Genomic DNA, 14,360 nt, shown 5'->3' with positions numbered 1-14,360 from the left:
GCTTGGAAGAAGAAAAACATGGACGTTGGGGCGCGGCATGGGAAAAAGGACAGAGGACACGGCGGGGATGAGGCCCGGGAAGATGGTCAAAAAGAGACAAGGAAAAGGGGAGCGATGTGTGCGGGGTTCGAGCGCCCTCCGCGGGACATCGGCCGCGTGTTTTCTATGGCGTGTTGTATATGAGTGGGTCAGAGCAACAAGGAAAACCCTTCACACGATGATCACAGAAAGCTATAAGAAGAGAGAAAAATGATGGGAAAGAAGCGGGTGATGTTTTTTTTTTTTTTTTCGTCGGGTGGGGTGGTCAGAAGACCTCTGTGGGAAGAGAGGAGAGCGTCAGTGTTGTCCGGCGTGGAGGGAGAGCGGATGACGGACTCTTTTTCTCGTCGACCGAGATCCCGCCCGGGCCCATGTTGACCAACAGGAGCAGGCCGCCGACGATCGACAAGGTTTGGAAGAAGTCGTACCTGGCCAACACCCAAAGTCAGATGCGGGGTTGGAGGGGGGAAGATAGAGGGGGGAGGGGGGGCTTACTTTAAGAAGTCGCGATGGGGGTGGGCGGAGTGGACGGACCACCAGTTGTTGACGACGATGTTGAGGACGGAGAGGACGAGGAGGAGGAACATGGCGGACCACTTGGCCTTGAAGCCGACGGCGACCATGGCGCTGGCGACGAGGCCGACGAGGGAGACGGCGGCGCGGGTGGGGGTGAACTCGCCAGAGACGAGGAAGCCGACGAAGAGCAGGACGAGCAGGATCCGGCCGGCCAGCTGGAGGTAGGTCCGGCGCTCGGTCTCGGTGCCCAGACTGTTGGGCAGCCCCGCAAACAGCGCATTCGCCTTCGGGTTGTTCCGCTTCGACAGCGAGTCCGACAGACACATCAGCAGGCCCCCGATCACCGACAGGTTGCGCAGGAAGAAGTTCACGTCCGAGATCAGCCCGTAGCCCACCCCCTGCGAGATGACCACCGCGAGGAGCCCCATCACCGACGAGAGCGGGAACTTCTTCGCTATGATCAACGTCGAGCACACCAGCATCACCTACAAAAACAGACAACTCCTTCAGGGCGTCATCTCGTACGAGCGAGATGGGGATCGACTTACGAGGACGTTGGAGATCAGGAAGGCGTGGCTGAGGCCCCAGGGAAAGTGGCGGTGTTTCTAGAAGACAGTCGGTAGAGATGAGCGCAGATAGAAGACAGAGAGAGAGAGAGCGGATGAGCGTACGTGCAAGAAGTAGAGCTGGTCTTCCCACTGGGTGCCGATCCGCAAGGCGTCCTCGTAGAAGGTGACGACGATCAAGAATCTGCCGAGGCCGGGGAGATAGGGCTTGATGGGGTGGGAGTAGAGCTCGATGAGGTCCTCGATGTTGGCGGACCAGGTCTGGATCCTAGCGAGGAGGGAGGCGGTGTCGGCGGGGGCGGCGGGTGCGGGCGGGCGCTGGAGGGGATGGCTGCCGTAGCCGGTGGGGCCGGGGTAGGCGGGCGTGGGGGCGGGGGAGCCGGCCTGGGCGTAGGGCGCGGAGGGGTAGCTGAACGCCGGGCTGCCCGGGGCGCCGGCGGCCGGGCTGGGGCTGCCGGTGGCCTGGCGGCGCATCGTGCTTGCGGGCTGGCCGGCGGCGGAGTAGGGCGAGGCCGGGGTGACGTTGATCTGCGGGGAGGCCATCGTGGGTGGGTGGGTGGGCTGATGTGGTTCGTGGTGGGTGCTGGGGCTGGCTCGGGCGGGGGCTGCCCTGGGAAGAGGAGGCCCGCAATTTGCAAATTGCCACGTCACCCGCCCAAATATCCCAAGTGTGTCTCAGACAGCCCCACCAAGGACTGCATCACACATCCAAGCTACATACATCAACGCTTTCAGTAACGAAAAGAATCCCATGGTGTTCATTTTCAACTGTTTTTGTGGTTTGAGGAAAGGGATCCCTGGAACAAAAAAAAAAAAAGAGGTAGAAACCAAAAGGGGGGGGGGGGGGGGGGGGGGGATAAATAAGTGTATATATATGACATATACATATACAACCAAAGATAGAGTAATCAATTTGGAACAGGGTAAAGGATCGTAAATGCAAACAATAAATTAGACACACACACACACCCACACAATCACATGCACACACAACAAAACAATAATAAAAATCATCATCATCATATAAAAAAAACACAAGTTAGCAGCAGAACAGCCCCTTTTTGGCAAGGGAGAAAAAAAAAAAAAAAAACAGAAATCTGGGGTTTGGATCGATGAGCAGGCGGTCAGACATCGAGGTAGATCAACAACGGTTCTCCACTGCCGGTGATTTCAGGTATCGTGCACTACAGGTGTACCGGGTCAGCGAGTGTGGGGGCGGGACGAGGATAGGGAGCGGAACGGACCTTGAGATCAAATGCTTTGGACAGGACGATTTTGAAGATTTTTTGTACATTGATGGAGTGGGACGTCGAACAGAATATCAAGGGTGCTCTCATGGCTTTTGCGAATCGCCGCGACTGCCAAAAAACACCAGAATCAGCGCTGTGAGGGTCCGTCGGAGGGGGCTAGGGGGGAGGGATGTACCTGGCGTGTGATCTCTTCTTGCTCGTCTTTCGAGAACGCGGCGAAGTGGTCGTATTTCGTCCCGATCAGGAACGGGATCGCCGTCTGTACACAGAGACGTCAGCGGGCCGTGGGGGGGGGGGGGGGGGGGGGGATGGGCAGCGGGGTGAGGGGACAGGACCTTGTTGAAGCCGCGGGCCTGGCGGTACCATTCCTTGATCGAATTCAACGTCGACTTCCTGCTCAGGTCGAACATGAACAGGATCGCCACCGCATCGTTGCAGACCAGCGGCAGCATGTTCACGAATTCGCGCTGCCCGCCCAGGTCCCAGATCGAGAACGTGATCTCGGTGTTCCGGATCGAGATCGTCTTCTCCATGAAGTTCACCCCTGCCCGTGCGTCTGTCATCAGTCTCTCTGGCCCTCGCTGGATGTGGGGGGGGGGGGGGGGGGATGCGGCTGACCTAGGGTCTGGATGTAGTCTTCGTCGAAGCTCCCTTCGACGTATTTCACCATCAAGCTCGTCTTGCCGATCTGCGAGTCCCCGACCATCCCGACCTGTCCACCCACCCAGCGATCAGCGGCCGGCTTTCGGTGGCAACGAGGAGGGGGGGGGGGGGGGGACTCATACCTTGATGACGACCGAGTTTTTGTCTTCGTTTTGGGCCCCCGAGGGCGGGTTGGTCGGCCCCCCGGCGGTGTTTGTTGACGAGGAGGACGAGGAGCCGGTGGGCATTGAGGCGGTGGAGTTCGACATCGGGATCGAGAGGGCACGGCGTCCGGTCTTCTTCTTCTGCTTCTTCCTGTGCTATACTGCCTCGGATTCCTCGGGCGTGTTGAGGCGGATGAATAGAGGGCGGCGTGTTCAAGAGACTGGCGAGCTGAGACACACTAGTCCTCCGGCGGGTGGCGATCGGCGAGGATGCGGATGCGGATGGGGGGCGATCGAGTAGGAAAGAAGAGGGTGTTCTGCTCGGATGCCTTTCTTTGGAAAATGCGTTGCGGTGGTTGGTGGATGGCTCTGGCTCCGCTTGCGTCGCTCTGCAGCTGCACCGCTCGCCGCTGACTCATCCGATCCGATCCTCGAACCCCCTAAACCCGTTTCACATATCCGGAGACAGCACACCCCACTTGTGACGCGTATCACTCCTCCACCAACTTGCACGCAGTTTCAAGAAGAAAAGCGTCCCCCCCTCGGCAGGGAAAGGGGGTTGGGCTGGCCCATAGTGTCAAGGCCCACGCCTCGGTTTATCCCAATTCGCAAGTTAGCCTAGCATAAGCCAGAGGGGAAGACAATTTTCCTAGAAACTCTAATGAGAATATGTAACTTGTACAAGATGACTAGGGAGGTTGCGGCTGCGCTGCAGGGAAGAAGTTGGAAATTTCCTAATGGCAGGACCACATTGCAATCATGGTCTATCCCCAGTAAGCACTTTGGTACCAGGACTAGGCACGATGGATGGTGCCGCAGTCCATGCACACCAGTGAGCAAATGGTTTAGAAGATTGAGCTAAGACATCAAGAGATAAGATACAGCATGTCCAAGTATGTACAGTGGGCTATCCAAAGTTTTCACCTCCACAATTTTCAATCCAGAAGCTCAGGCCACAGACTTTAATTCATGAACTTCGCCACAGGGGTGGAAAAGAAGTTCCCAAGAGTGACTATGAAATTAAAAAAAGTAAAAAAAAAGGACTTACTTGTGCACTACACCACGGGTGCAGTCTGACGTCGATCCGACGTCACAATTTGCGTCAGCGCCCACCTTTCCGACGCCGCGCTAAGCCGATGTGGAATTCACGTTGGGAGGCAAACCGTTGGACGCATCAGATTGCCGCTGGCGTCGATTCGGGGGGTCGGATTGAGCCTGGCGTCAATCCAAGCCGTCGGATTCATGCCGGCGTCAATTATCCCGTCGGATTGATGTGGGCGGCAAATTTTCAGGTTTTTTGACTAGCAAGACAGTCAGGTCGTCAATACCCTATGTACAGTCAAAGCAAGCTGGTCGGATTGACCCTCACGGCGGATCTAGGGCAGCTTTCCCAACGTCATATCAGGGTTGGGCTGACTCCGACGCCAAAATTGGGTCTAGCTTTTTCTCCCTCCAGGCGGATTTAATCCGGCAAATTATTTTGCTCCAGGTGGGTTTTGCTCCGCAGATGAATGCCCAATCAGATTTGGTACAAACCCGGAAATTATTCATTTTGCCATTTGAAACAGTGCTGAAATTTCGAGCGCAGGAAATTTATACAGGACACGTTGTAGATGATAAATACAAAAATGGTGGTGTAGTTTGGTGTACGACTTTTTTGGGGGATGGGAGAAGATGTGTATGGCATGTTCTAGGGAAAGGGGGGATGAGGATGAAAACAAGACTACCAGCAAACAGTGATGAATTCTTTATGGGCTTGAAAAACACGTGAGCCACCCGGGTCCCGAACTACAGGCAGATTAGGTGGCAACAGGGGAAGGCGCAGAAGGCTTGGGAAGTTGCATGGCGTCCTGAACTTCTTGCATGGTCGGCATGAGAATCCTTGCCTTCACAATATCTTTATAGAGCTTACCCTGGCCAAAGAGCTCCTTGTCCTTCGCAATGACCAGTTGAGCATGTCTAGTTTGACCAGTAACAAGAGGTAATTTGGAAAGATAGAAGGGAATAAGAACCTAAAAGATTGCCGGCCTAGATGAATGATCTTGACCAGGTACCGCGAAGTCAATGAGTTTCAGAAGCTGTTGACCGCGCGTTAAGTTGATGTTGAGATGAGGAAGAAAGGAAAGGCACAAGCGGTAAACTGATCCTAGGTAAATGGTCAAGAGCTCTAGAATTGGAGTGTTCGTACTCGTGACGTCATCAGAGTATGCAACCAAGAGTATCACACACAGCAGATCCTTCATTCCAACAGCGGTCAGAAAGCCTCCACTTTGGCAGTGCAACCAACCTAGGCGGCCCTTGCGTTAAAAAAAAGTAGAAAGCGCACATTATCATGCGGAACATCATTTCAAGTTATGCACCCCTTGCATAAGGCAGTGCAATCCACAGGATCACCACCAGCAGAAATGCCTTGAGTGCAGCCCTCAAAAGCAAAAATAACTCAGAAAAGAATATGTAAGGAGGCCCTCCTCCCACCATTTTGCCATCATCACCCAGGCACCCCATCTCAGTGGTCTGGTCAACAGTCATCATTTTGCCATCATCACCCAGGCACCCCAGCTTAGTGGTCAACATTCATCATTCTGCCATCATCATGGAGACACTCCAGCTCAGTAGTCATCAGAAATCAACGTAGCAATCTAATATCACAACTCCACCATCACTTTTCTCTGCTAAAAACCATAAAACCCAACAAAACAGATTCTCACTTGATTATATTCTTTGCCCATCTGGCCATATAGAGGTTGTATAAGCATCTTGTACTTGATAGAAACTGATCTAGGTCTGATAGAGACCACTACATACAGGTTTTCTCCATCATAAAGTCACAACACAACAATAAATAGATTTGTTGTCAGAATTCTGTGTAGTATAATAGAGGGGCAGGTATTTCAAACCACCTGTAACATTAGTATTACTTAGCTAGAATATAATATTGTTATTTCCCCCTCAAAGGACTGGCAACCAATCCCAAAGGAGTTCCCACACCATTCACATCTGTTTGAATGGCCGGAGGTGCAGGATAACTTTGCTTTGTTTTGGCAAACAGCCTCAGACCCTACTGCATGTGCCAAATTGGATGCCCTCAGGATGCACTTGGATATGCTGCCCTGCTGTCCCATCTGTCTGCCACAATAACTGTCCGCAAGCCCACAAAGGCTCCAGCAAGATTATGTGTCAGACCTACAAACCTAGACCATTTGGAAAAAGCCTCCACAATGAAAAAAAAACTCAAGAAACCACTGCCAATTGACATGCGGCATACCCAAGTGAATACTCAATTAGGACCAAGTTCATACAAATGAACACCAGGCTGGAAGGCCCTGGAATATTTGGAAGTTGCTCAACTTCATTGTAGTGCGCAGTGCACTAGGAAAGACTGAGCTCTGAGGCAATTTCTCAGCTGGGATCCATGGTATCTGAGGCAATCAGCTGGGATTCACTGCTTGCCATTCCTTGTTCACCGGGCGGAAGCAGCATACACGCATAACAACATGACACATAAACCGTGTTGACCCCAGGAGGAATGCCTCCTGGTCAACAACTGTATACAGCCGTGTTGACCAGGAGCAGTCCCTCCTGGTTGACAATTGAATACCATATTCAACCAGGAGCAGTTCCTCCTATTCAAAAATCACCTCCAACAGATGACCAGGAGAGGTCCCTCCCAGTCCACAACTGTACACAAAAGTGAACCAGGAGAATCCCCTCCTGGTCAACAATTGCATACCACAGCCAACCAGGAGCAGTCCCTCCCAGTAAACAATCACCTCTAACAGGCAACCAGGAGCAGTCCCTCCCAGTAAACAATCACCTCTAACAGGCAACCGGGAACAGTCCCTCCTGGTCAACAATTGCCTCCAACAGGCAACTGGGAGTGGTCCCTCCAAGTCCACAACTATACACAACAGTGGAGCGGGAGGATTACTGACAGCTCTGTTTATGAAGCTTGGGGCAAAATCCCGTCAAAATTAAGGGTTTTGGGCCCTAGCACTATAACTGTGCTGATGTAAACACTAGTAATATAAACTACTAAACTTGCTACGTGGTAAATATAGCCACTACAAGGGTTTTAAACACTCTTTTAAAAGAGGAGGATTTATTATGTAATTAATAATATATAATTATTAATTACAGGGAATAAATTTGGCGTAAAAACTAGGTGGTAAGCGCTTAAACTGATTGGCTGCTTGACAGAGGCGGAGGTCTTACGGCAACTACTTATAAGGATAAAGCTTTAAATATGCTAATAAGGGATTTTTTGATAATTTAAAGGGTTTAATCCAGTGGATTTTACGTGCTGGGGATGGTTTATAAGAAAAAGGGCTACAATAGTAGCAGAGGAGAATATTCATGGCAAACTTTCAGTTTCTGGGCGGTGAATGGTCTGGGGATCTTTTCCTGAGGGCCAAATAGGCCTCTATTTATAGAGGGAACTTTAGTGGGCGTAAACACAAAGTCCTTTTCTCCCTATGGGAGTATCCTGGGGTATAGCCGTGAAAAGGGCTTGGCTATGGGCAAATTATTTGTATTGTAATAGACTAATTTCCCTGACTCTGTCACATGACATGTTTATAACCAATTGTCATGTGAAAGAGCTTCAGTAGAAGTCTACATAATACTTTCACGGGGTATTTTTACACAAGTAATATTACTCATTAATGTACAACAGTTTATTCTTATGTACTTTGTTTTTTTTACTAAATTTTTGTATGTAATACTATTTTTGGGCGCTTTCTGGGGCCAATTCTTATTTGTACAATTAGTACATGAAGGAATAGGAATAAGGGGTTACTTTGAGTGGGTGACCCCCCTTAGTTTATGATGCGGAAGCTGATTCTGCAATAAAAATTTAATAATAATTTTTCCTTACTAAGTTATTGCAGTCTTTTGGATACTTGATGTATCTCTAAGGCTGACAATTACCTCCCAGTCAGCAATTGCATACAACAGTTGACCGGGAGCAGTCCCTCCCAGTAAGAAATTACATACAACAGTTGTTGACTGGGAACGCAAGGCATTTTGGCACCCTAATGGTTGTTAGCCTTAAGCCATGCAAACAATCAGGGTACTGAGGGACAATGTCAGCTGGCTACGCAGCGCAAGCCAGCGTAACAATATAAAAATGATTATAAATAATATTTTACATTTTTTGTGACAGATATCTATGTAATCTGTCACATATTATTTAAAATAAATACTTAAAAAAAGATAATGTACATATAGATTAATAGTAATATTAATCTTTAAAACTATTTAAAATGAGAAAAAGATACTCTGTGTGAATAAGAAACTACGCACGAGTGCGCAAGTTACACCTGTCAAAGATACTCCCGTGACATGTGTCAATGTCCGGTAACTTTGGGGAATAGGAGATCTATCCTCAATAAGATCTTCTTGACAACTACGACCCAATCCGACATTGAACCAATCAACACCTTTAATCTAGCGCCCCAATAGAACACGAGGAAAGATAAATTGACGGATATTGACAGCCCCATTGCAAGACAAATGATCATCGAGCGATAGTTACCGCCCCAGTCCGTAGTCTTTGAAGAGACTTCCCCATCAAACTTGGATACCTTTAGGATATATAAAGAGGTCAGTTATCCCACTTCTCTTTTCTCCTCAGCTTAGACACACCAAACGATCAACTGACCACTTTATCGACTCGAATCCGATATCAATCAATACAGTTTTCAGTAGAGCTTTTGTCTAAAAGCTATTGTTATCATCCTTATCTTTGAAGATTGGTGCAATAAGTGATTGGTTACTACTAGTAAGTAAATACCCTTCACATTATTGCCTCCTTTCTTCTTTCTGTAAGTCTGGGATCCAAACCAAACCTGTTATCAGGCCCCAGCCACCTATCTCAGAGGGATCAAACCACCCCCAATACGTCGGGCCCCTCTTTTTTTATTCTTATATTTATTTCTCTGAAATAAATAAACAGAAATATTCCCAAAAACCCTAAAAATTATATCTTCTCACCCGGTTTAGCTAGAAGAGCTTTGCTCTTAGCATTACCGAGGCTGACAACTGGGGGTCTGGCCGGGAACAATCCTCGTACTTATTATTGTACTCGGTTCTTATAATACTCTTTTCTTTTTTTGAGAAAACTACCAAACAAATAAAATTTTTTTACTCTTATTCTGATTCATCTTTTATCTATCTAACTAGAGGCCAAGCGGCTGCGCCGCCGCAGGTCTGCCCCGCACCTCACGTCAAAACCCGTTACCCCCTCGCATTTTACCTTGCCCCGCCCACAGCCAGGTCCCGATACGCCACCCACCCAATCAACCACGCGGCAAACACAGGCAAAATCCACCGCCCCGCTACCGACTACCCGCGCAAACCGTCCGCCCCCACCAGGGCGCCCACGCGCATCATCAGACGACTTGCTAGACCAATCAGCCCGAGCCCGATCAGCCGCGCTTACCACGACCAACAGGCGAGTATCGCCACCCCAGGCCAAGATGATTGCGGCTCGCCACGATGACCAACCTGGACGCGACCAGCCCAGCTACTATTCGAAGGGCTGCATGGCGGCAAACCCGAGATCCAGCCTGCCACCGGAAGGTATAAATTCAACCTGTTATCCCAACAGTAACCTCAAACCTCTAAGCACCAATCCCAACCCCCTCGCTGCCCCCCTACACAACAAAATTAAACCCCAATCACACAGTTTCCCAACAACCATGCCCCAGGCCAATAGAACAATTCAGACCACCCCTCAAGACACCCAAATGGCTGATAGGGTCAAAGTCCGCGGGGGAATATACGTTCAAGAATGCGTGAGTCCCACCACCCCTGCAACTGAGCCGCAATATGTCCCACGCTGCCCCAGCTTACGCACCAGCACTTTGGTCAGAACAACTCGCCAACCAATTGCCTCCCCGCACGCCCGTCAGCCGGCCCTTATTTTTTCCCCATCAACCTCAGAACAGGTTCCTCCCTCAGAGCAACCCACCAAATCCAGGGAGCACATACTATCAGAGGATCAATTCTTGGGCTGAGTGCCGACAGCCGCCTCGAAATGAACTTTACGTGTGGGACGACCAATGAGCGCCGACCGCGCAAGCTCTCAAACAAAGAAGTACCACTACTAGTCAATGCAGTTGGGACCATCTGCGAGCTGTCAATCACAAATATATTAAGTGGCGAACCAACTTGCGCCATAACACTCGAACACGAAACCCCAGTGAGTCGCACCACCAACACTGATTCCAAACAGTTGGCTAATTCTCCGCACCAGAACCTTCCGTCAAAGCTCGTCATTGACTACTTAATACCTGCGGAGATAGCCTCCATATTTGCCCTAGATGCAGATCACATTGGTCTTTGTGCGTGGTTTTACGGCAATTTGGCGGGGGTCAATGCTACAAAAGGTCAAGCTATCGTCCAGGTACGCAATCACAGTCATTCTCATTTCCTGCCCAACCTGACCCTTCCATTACTTGCTAGGTTATTTCGGGCAGAGTCTTCGGCGTGAAAAAGTGACCCTCATGGTCAGCCTTTGTTACAGACCATTATCCACCCGCCGAATTGCCATGCGCACATTCACAGCTTGACTTCAATAAATGAACAATCTTGCCAGCAATTAACCTTGTGACAATAATACAGTTGAAAAATTATTAACCCAAAAGCCACTGTACACCATTCCTCCATAATAATCAGGCATCATTAGCTTAGACAACCAGTAATTTTCCTTAGCCTTGACCCGAGCGCAAGTTATTTCATGGTGATGCACGCCAAAGTAGTAAACAAATCGCAATTCTCTGTCCCGTCATGAAAGCTTGCACCAATATCCCCTCGTGATCCACGCAGATGAGCAATTTCAGGCGAGGATCTGAGTTCCAAACGACAAACAGTTTGACACTCATTAGCATTCGCGACACAAGCTACATCCAACAGGTGATCTGACCATCATTTTTTTTCACAAATAAACGCGTCCCTGCCCTACTAAGGGTTCAATTCACGCCCGACCCGCGTCTCTGGGCCAATTGCCTGTGAGTTAGGTCTACGCTCGTCAGAGCCATGACCCAAAGCTCCTACCTGAGCCCGATAGTTCCAGTGCACACAACCACAGGCAGAGCAATCATTGGGACACGACATGATGACAGAAGGAAGCTTGTAATTGAAGGGCCGGCCTATCATCACCATCCAATTACGCCTCGTATACTCTATCATACTTTCGCGCGTTTCAGCCATGCCGTTATGTTCGTTGCTCGTCTTCTTCAAACCAATGCACAGACCTTGAAACGTATCAAGCAATAATGGAGAAGATATGAGGTTAGTACCAAACAAATCTGTCATCATACGCATAAGATTTATACGGCCATGGACGTCACGTTTAAATCGTTAAAGCGTTCCCGGGGCGACAGGACTCGCTAACAGAGCAGCTATCCACTTGAGGTTCAACGAACAGTATACGATACGATAAAAACACATGCAATTAGTGAGATTCATCACACGACGCGCAGACGAGCCTAGTCCCGCGGGTACGTGATTATTAAGGCCCTTCGCCGTTTGGGAGCTAATAGTACTACGGATCGGACCAATGCTTACGCGTGATGCTATTAATTTTCTGATTTAAGACCAAGTGATGATTTTGACCCCAAACACACAGCTTTGGTCGATTAACGTACGAAGATGGCCTAAGATGAGTGAATGATTTCAAAATCTCAAGACCCTTATTATAATGGCGCGGGCGCAAGCAGATACAACGCAGTTGGCGGGGAGAGTCACCACGGATGGAAAAGAATGAGGGCTTTCCCCATTCCCGGCCTGCGAATAGCTCGCGGATTAAACCACTCTGGCGGTTTCCAGCAGGGGTACCTCTCGATTAAGGGACCAACTCAATGAAAAAGTAGTTTCATTAATACAGAAATCCACTAATAGGTCACTTGTTGAGCCTAGTGCCGTGCACTCAAAGACTAAACCTCAACCGAAATCCGTTTATTGCGCGAGTCAATGGGCAGCCTTTGTGCCATCAACCCGACGTCGCAGTTCAAGATCAGGACCGAGGTATGCCAATCTGTATTTGCCAGCAATCACCATAAACGCTAACCCCAGTTGACATCAGACTATTTAAACAAAATCATTTGCATACCCGGGTGGCAGTCACCGGAACAAAAACACAGGCTAGTCGCGCTGATATTTAGCATAAACAAGCAAACGTAACAACAGGCCAGTTATAAAACAAGGAAAACACAGATGTATGACAGATCCATATGACTATTATTCGCCAGCGCCGTGATCCCGCGCGCTCCCAGACCTAATGCCAAGGACAAGGAAGTTCATTCATCACTATCTAATGCGCCCGATACTCGACCCAAGACGACCTGCAGGTAAGTCAAACGTTAATTTAATCCACCATGTTATGCGTTTTTATGAAATCGACTCACTCTAACAATACAGCGGCCTCTACATGTACTGACCCCCACCAGGTATCCGGAAAACCAAGCCCAACAACCTAAAATACTTGAATTTAAGCCTATCGTTGTCAATAGCGTCGGGGAGACAATGAAGTTGACAGTGACCTGCTTAAAGTTCACCTTTATATGTGCCTCAGTTTATGTTCACCAGGATTAGAGACAAGGCCACCATACCTTGTGCCTTACTACGATAGCATATTCAGGACCCAGGCCAGGATGCTCGCCGGATGTGACAGAAACCTCTACGATTGTTCCCATCGCGTTGATAGTAAGCGGCTTATTTCCTGGTTGAGTAGTAAAGTCATGTGGTGGAACAGGAATCGCGGATCTGAACTTAAGTTCAAGTGCTCCGTCTCGACTGAACCCAGTTATGGCACCCTTCATCGAATAAAAGCAACGAGACGGTATATTTGATCCATCAAAAGCGGCCGCACTTAGGTCAACTGGGAAAAAAGACATTGGTCCACGCGTGCTTGATCTCAAATAAGCCCACAGGAGATTATTCTCCACGACTCCTAGCCTGTCAATATCGTCGGAAATCTGCAAACCAGCATGAGCCAAACATCACAAACGCGATCCAACGTCGACTCACGTCCTCCTGAACATAAATTTTGCCCCGGAAATTGAGGCGGTCTGGCCCGCTAAGCGAGTAATTTGTTGATTTCAGGGCCCGATTAGTCTGTATCATACTTCCGCGCAATCAAGTTGTGCTAAGGTTTGTTAGATTTGTTCAGTATTGTGGAGCTCGGTGAATGGCAGCAGGCCGGGTCAATTGTTGAAATGATATTAGGCGGCCTTCAGTAACGTTATATAGCGTCACGGTATCGCATGTTATTCTGGGTCCCATCAAAGGTTGCATCCATTGCCTGGCCATGATTGCTGTAAGAGCTGGCCTGGCCTCGTAAACAGTCCCTCGCCCCGGTACGGGCGTAGGTTGAACAACTGCCCTGCCGTAGTGCATGAAACAACGGGGTTAGTCCAGCAACGTGACGGCATGGCCCGCAGATTCCGCTTAGTTACCTCGTAACCATGACGGTTGGGCACTCGAAATCCCTCGTGTCCAAATGCCATGCCAATAGCCAATGAGATGTATCATCTTGCCGCGCCAAGGCATTGTCATGGCGTGAACCCGCAAAATCAGAGCACCCCAGTCAGGCCGTTCAACCCAACCTATGTTTAAACATCAGTAAGGGACGGCGTAACCTCAACCCATGTTACACGTTGAGGAACCAAGATAATATAACAGTCGGTTGGGGCACAACAAGCCGGTCGTGATGGCACTGATTGAGCGCAAACCAGTTCCAGGCGAGGCCCTCGCGGCTAGACTTCATACAATGAGTTGAATGACAGTTCAGATCTAGGGCAAATAATTGTTGTTTGACACCCAGGCCGCATTCATCATAAGTTGCAGGCCAAACAGTCCCAATTTAAGTTCATCCTCAATAATTGATGAATCAACAAGGAACTGCCATTTATGTCAGGTTCAGAGGAGACGCTAACATATGATAATAAATCACAGCATGTTAATTTAACCCTTTGGTGTCACTTTCATGATTTTAATTCTGAAGCAATGATGTAATTAAAACCGGCCATGACGGCAGCAGAGATTTGATTGTGGAAGATTATCGAGTGTCGTAGAACACAACGAGGAGGAGCAGCGGACAAAGCTTGCGTGTTTTATGGAAAACGGAGCGCGATTTTGAATACATATCATCGAGCTAACATTCATTTATGTATAAGCACGCG

The 14,360-nt window shown here is 49.2% G+C and overlaps 2 protein-coding genes across 2 annotated transcripts; both read right to left on the bottom strand.

Annotated features, from left to right (window-relative positions):
* Positions 1-304: 304 nt before the first annotated feature.
* PtA15_13A319 (uncharacterized protein) lies at positions 305-1,664 on the bottom strand (the record flags this gene model as incomplete). The annotated part of the gene is made up of 5 exons (XM_053162505.1): positions 305-315; positions 376-467; positions 535-1,040; positions 1,104-1,160; positions 1,227-1,664. The coding sequence occupies 5 exons, from the start codon at positions 1,662-1,664 to the stop codon at positions 305-307; spliced, it is 1,104 nt and encodes a 367-aa protein (XP_053026474.1).
* Positions 1,665-2,245: 581 nt separating this feature from the next.
* Positions 2,246-3,282, bottom strand: PtA15_13A318 (uncharacterized protein; the record flags this gene model as incomplete). The annotated part of the gene is made up of 6 exons (XM_053162504.1): positions 2,246-2,305; positions 2,366-2,479; positions 2,547-2,630; positions 2,707-2,915; positions 2,990-3,083; positions 3,157-3,282. 6 exons carry the CDS (start codon positions 3,280-3,282, stop codon positions 2,246-2,248), a joined length of 687 nt encoding a protein of 228 aa, XP_053026473.1.
* Between the last annotated feature and the right edge of the window lie 11,078 nt (positions 3,283-14,360).

The sequence above is a fragment of the Puccinia triticina genome, chromosome 13A (assembly GCF_026914185.1).
Source record: "Puccinia triticina chromosome 13A, complete sequence".
Lineage (NCBI taxonomy): Eukaryota > Fungi > Basidiomycota > Pucciniomycetes > Pucciniales > Pucciniaceae > Puccinia > Puccinia triticina.
The sequence above is the reverse complement of the archived record's forward strand: the minus strand, read 5'-3'. Positions and strand labels throughout refer to the sequence as shown.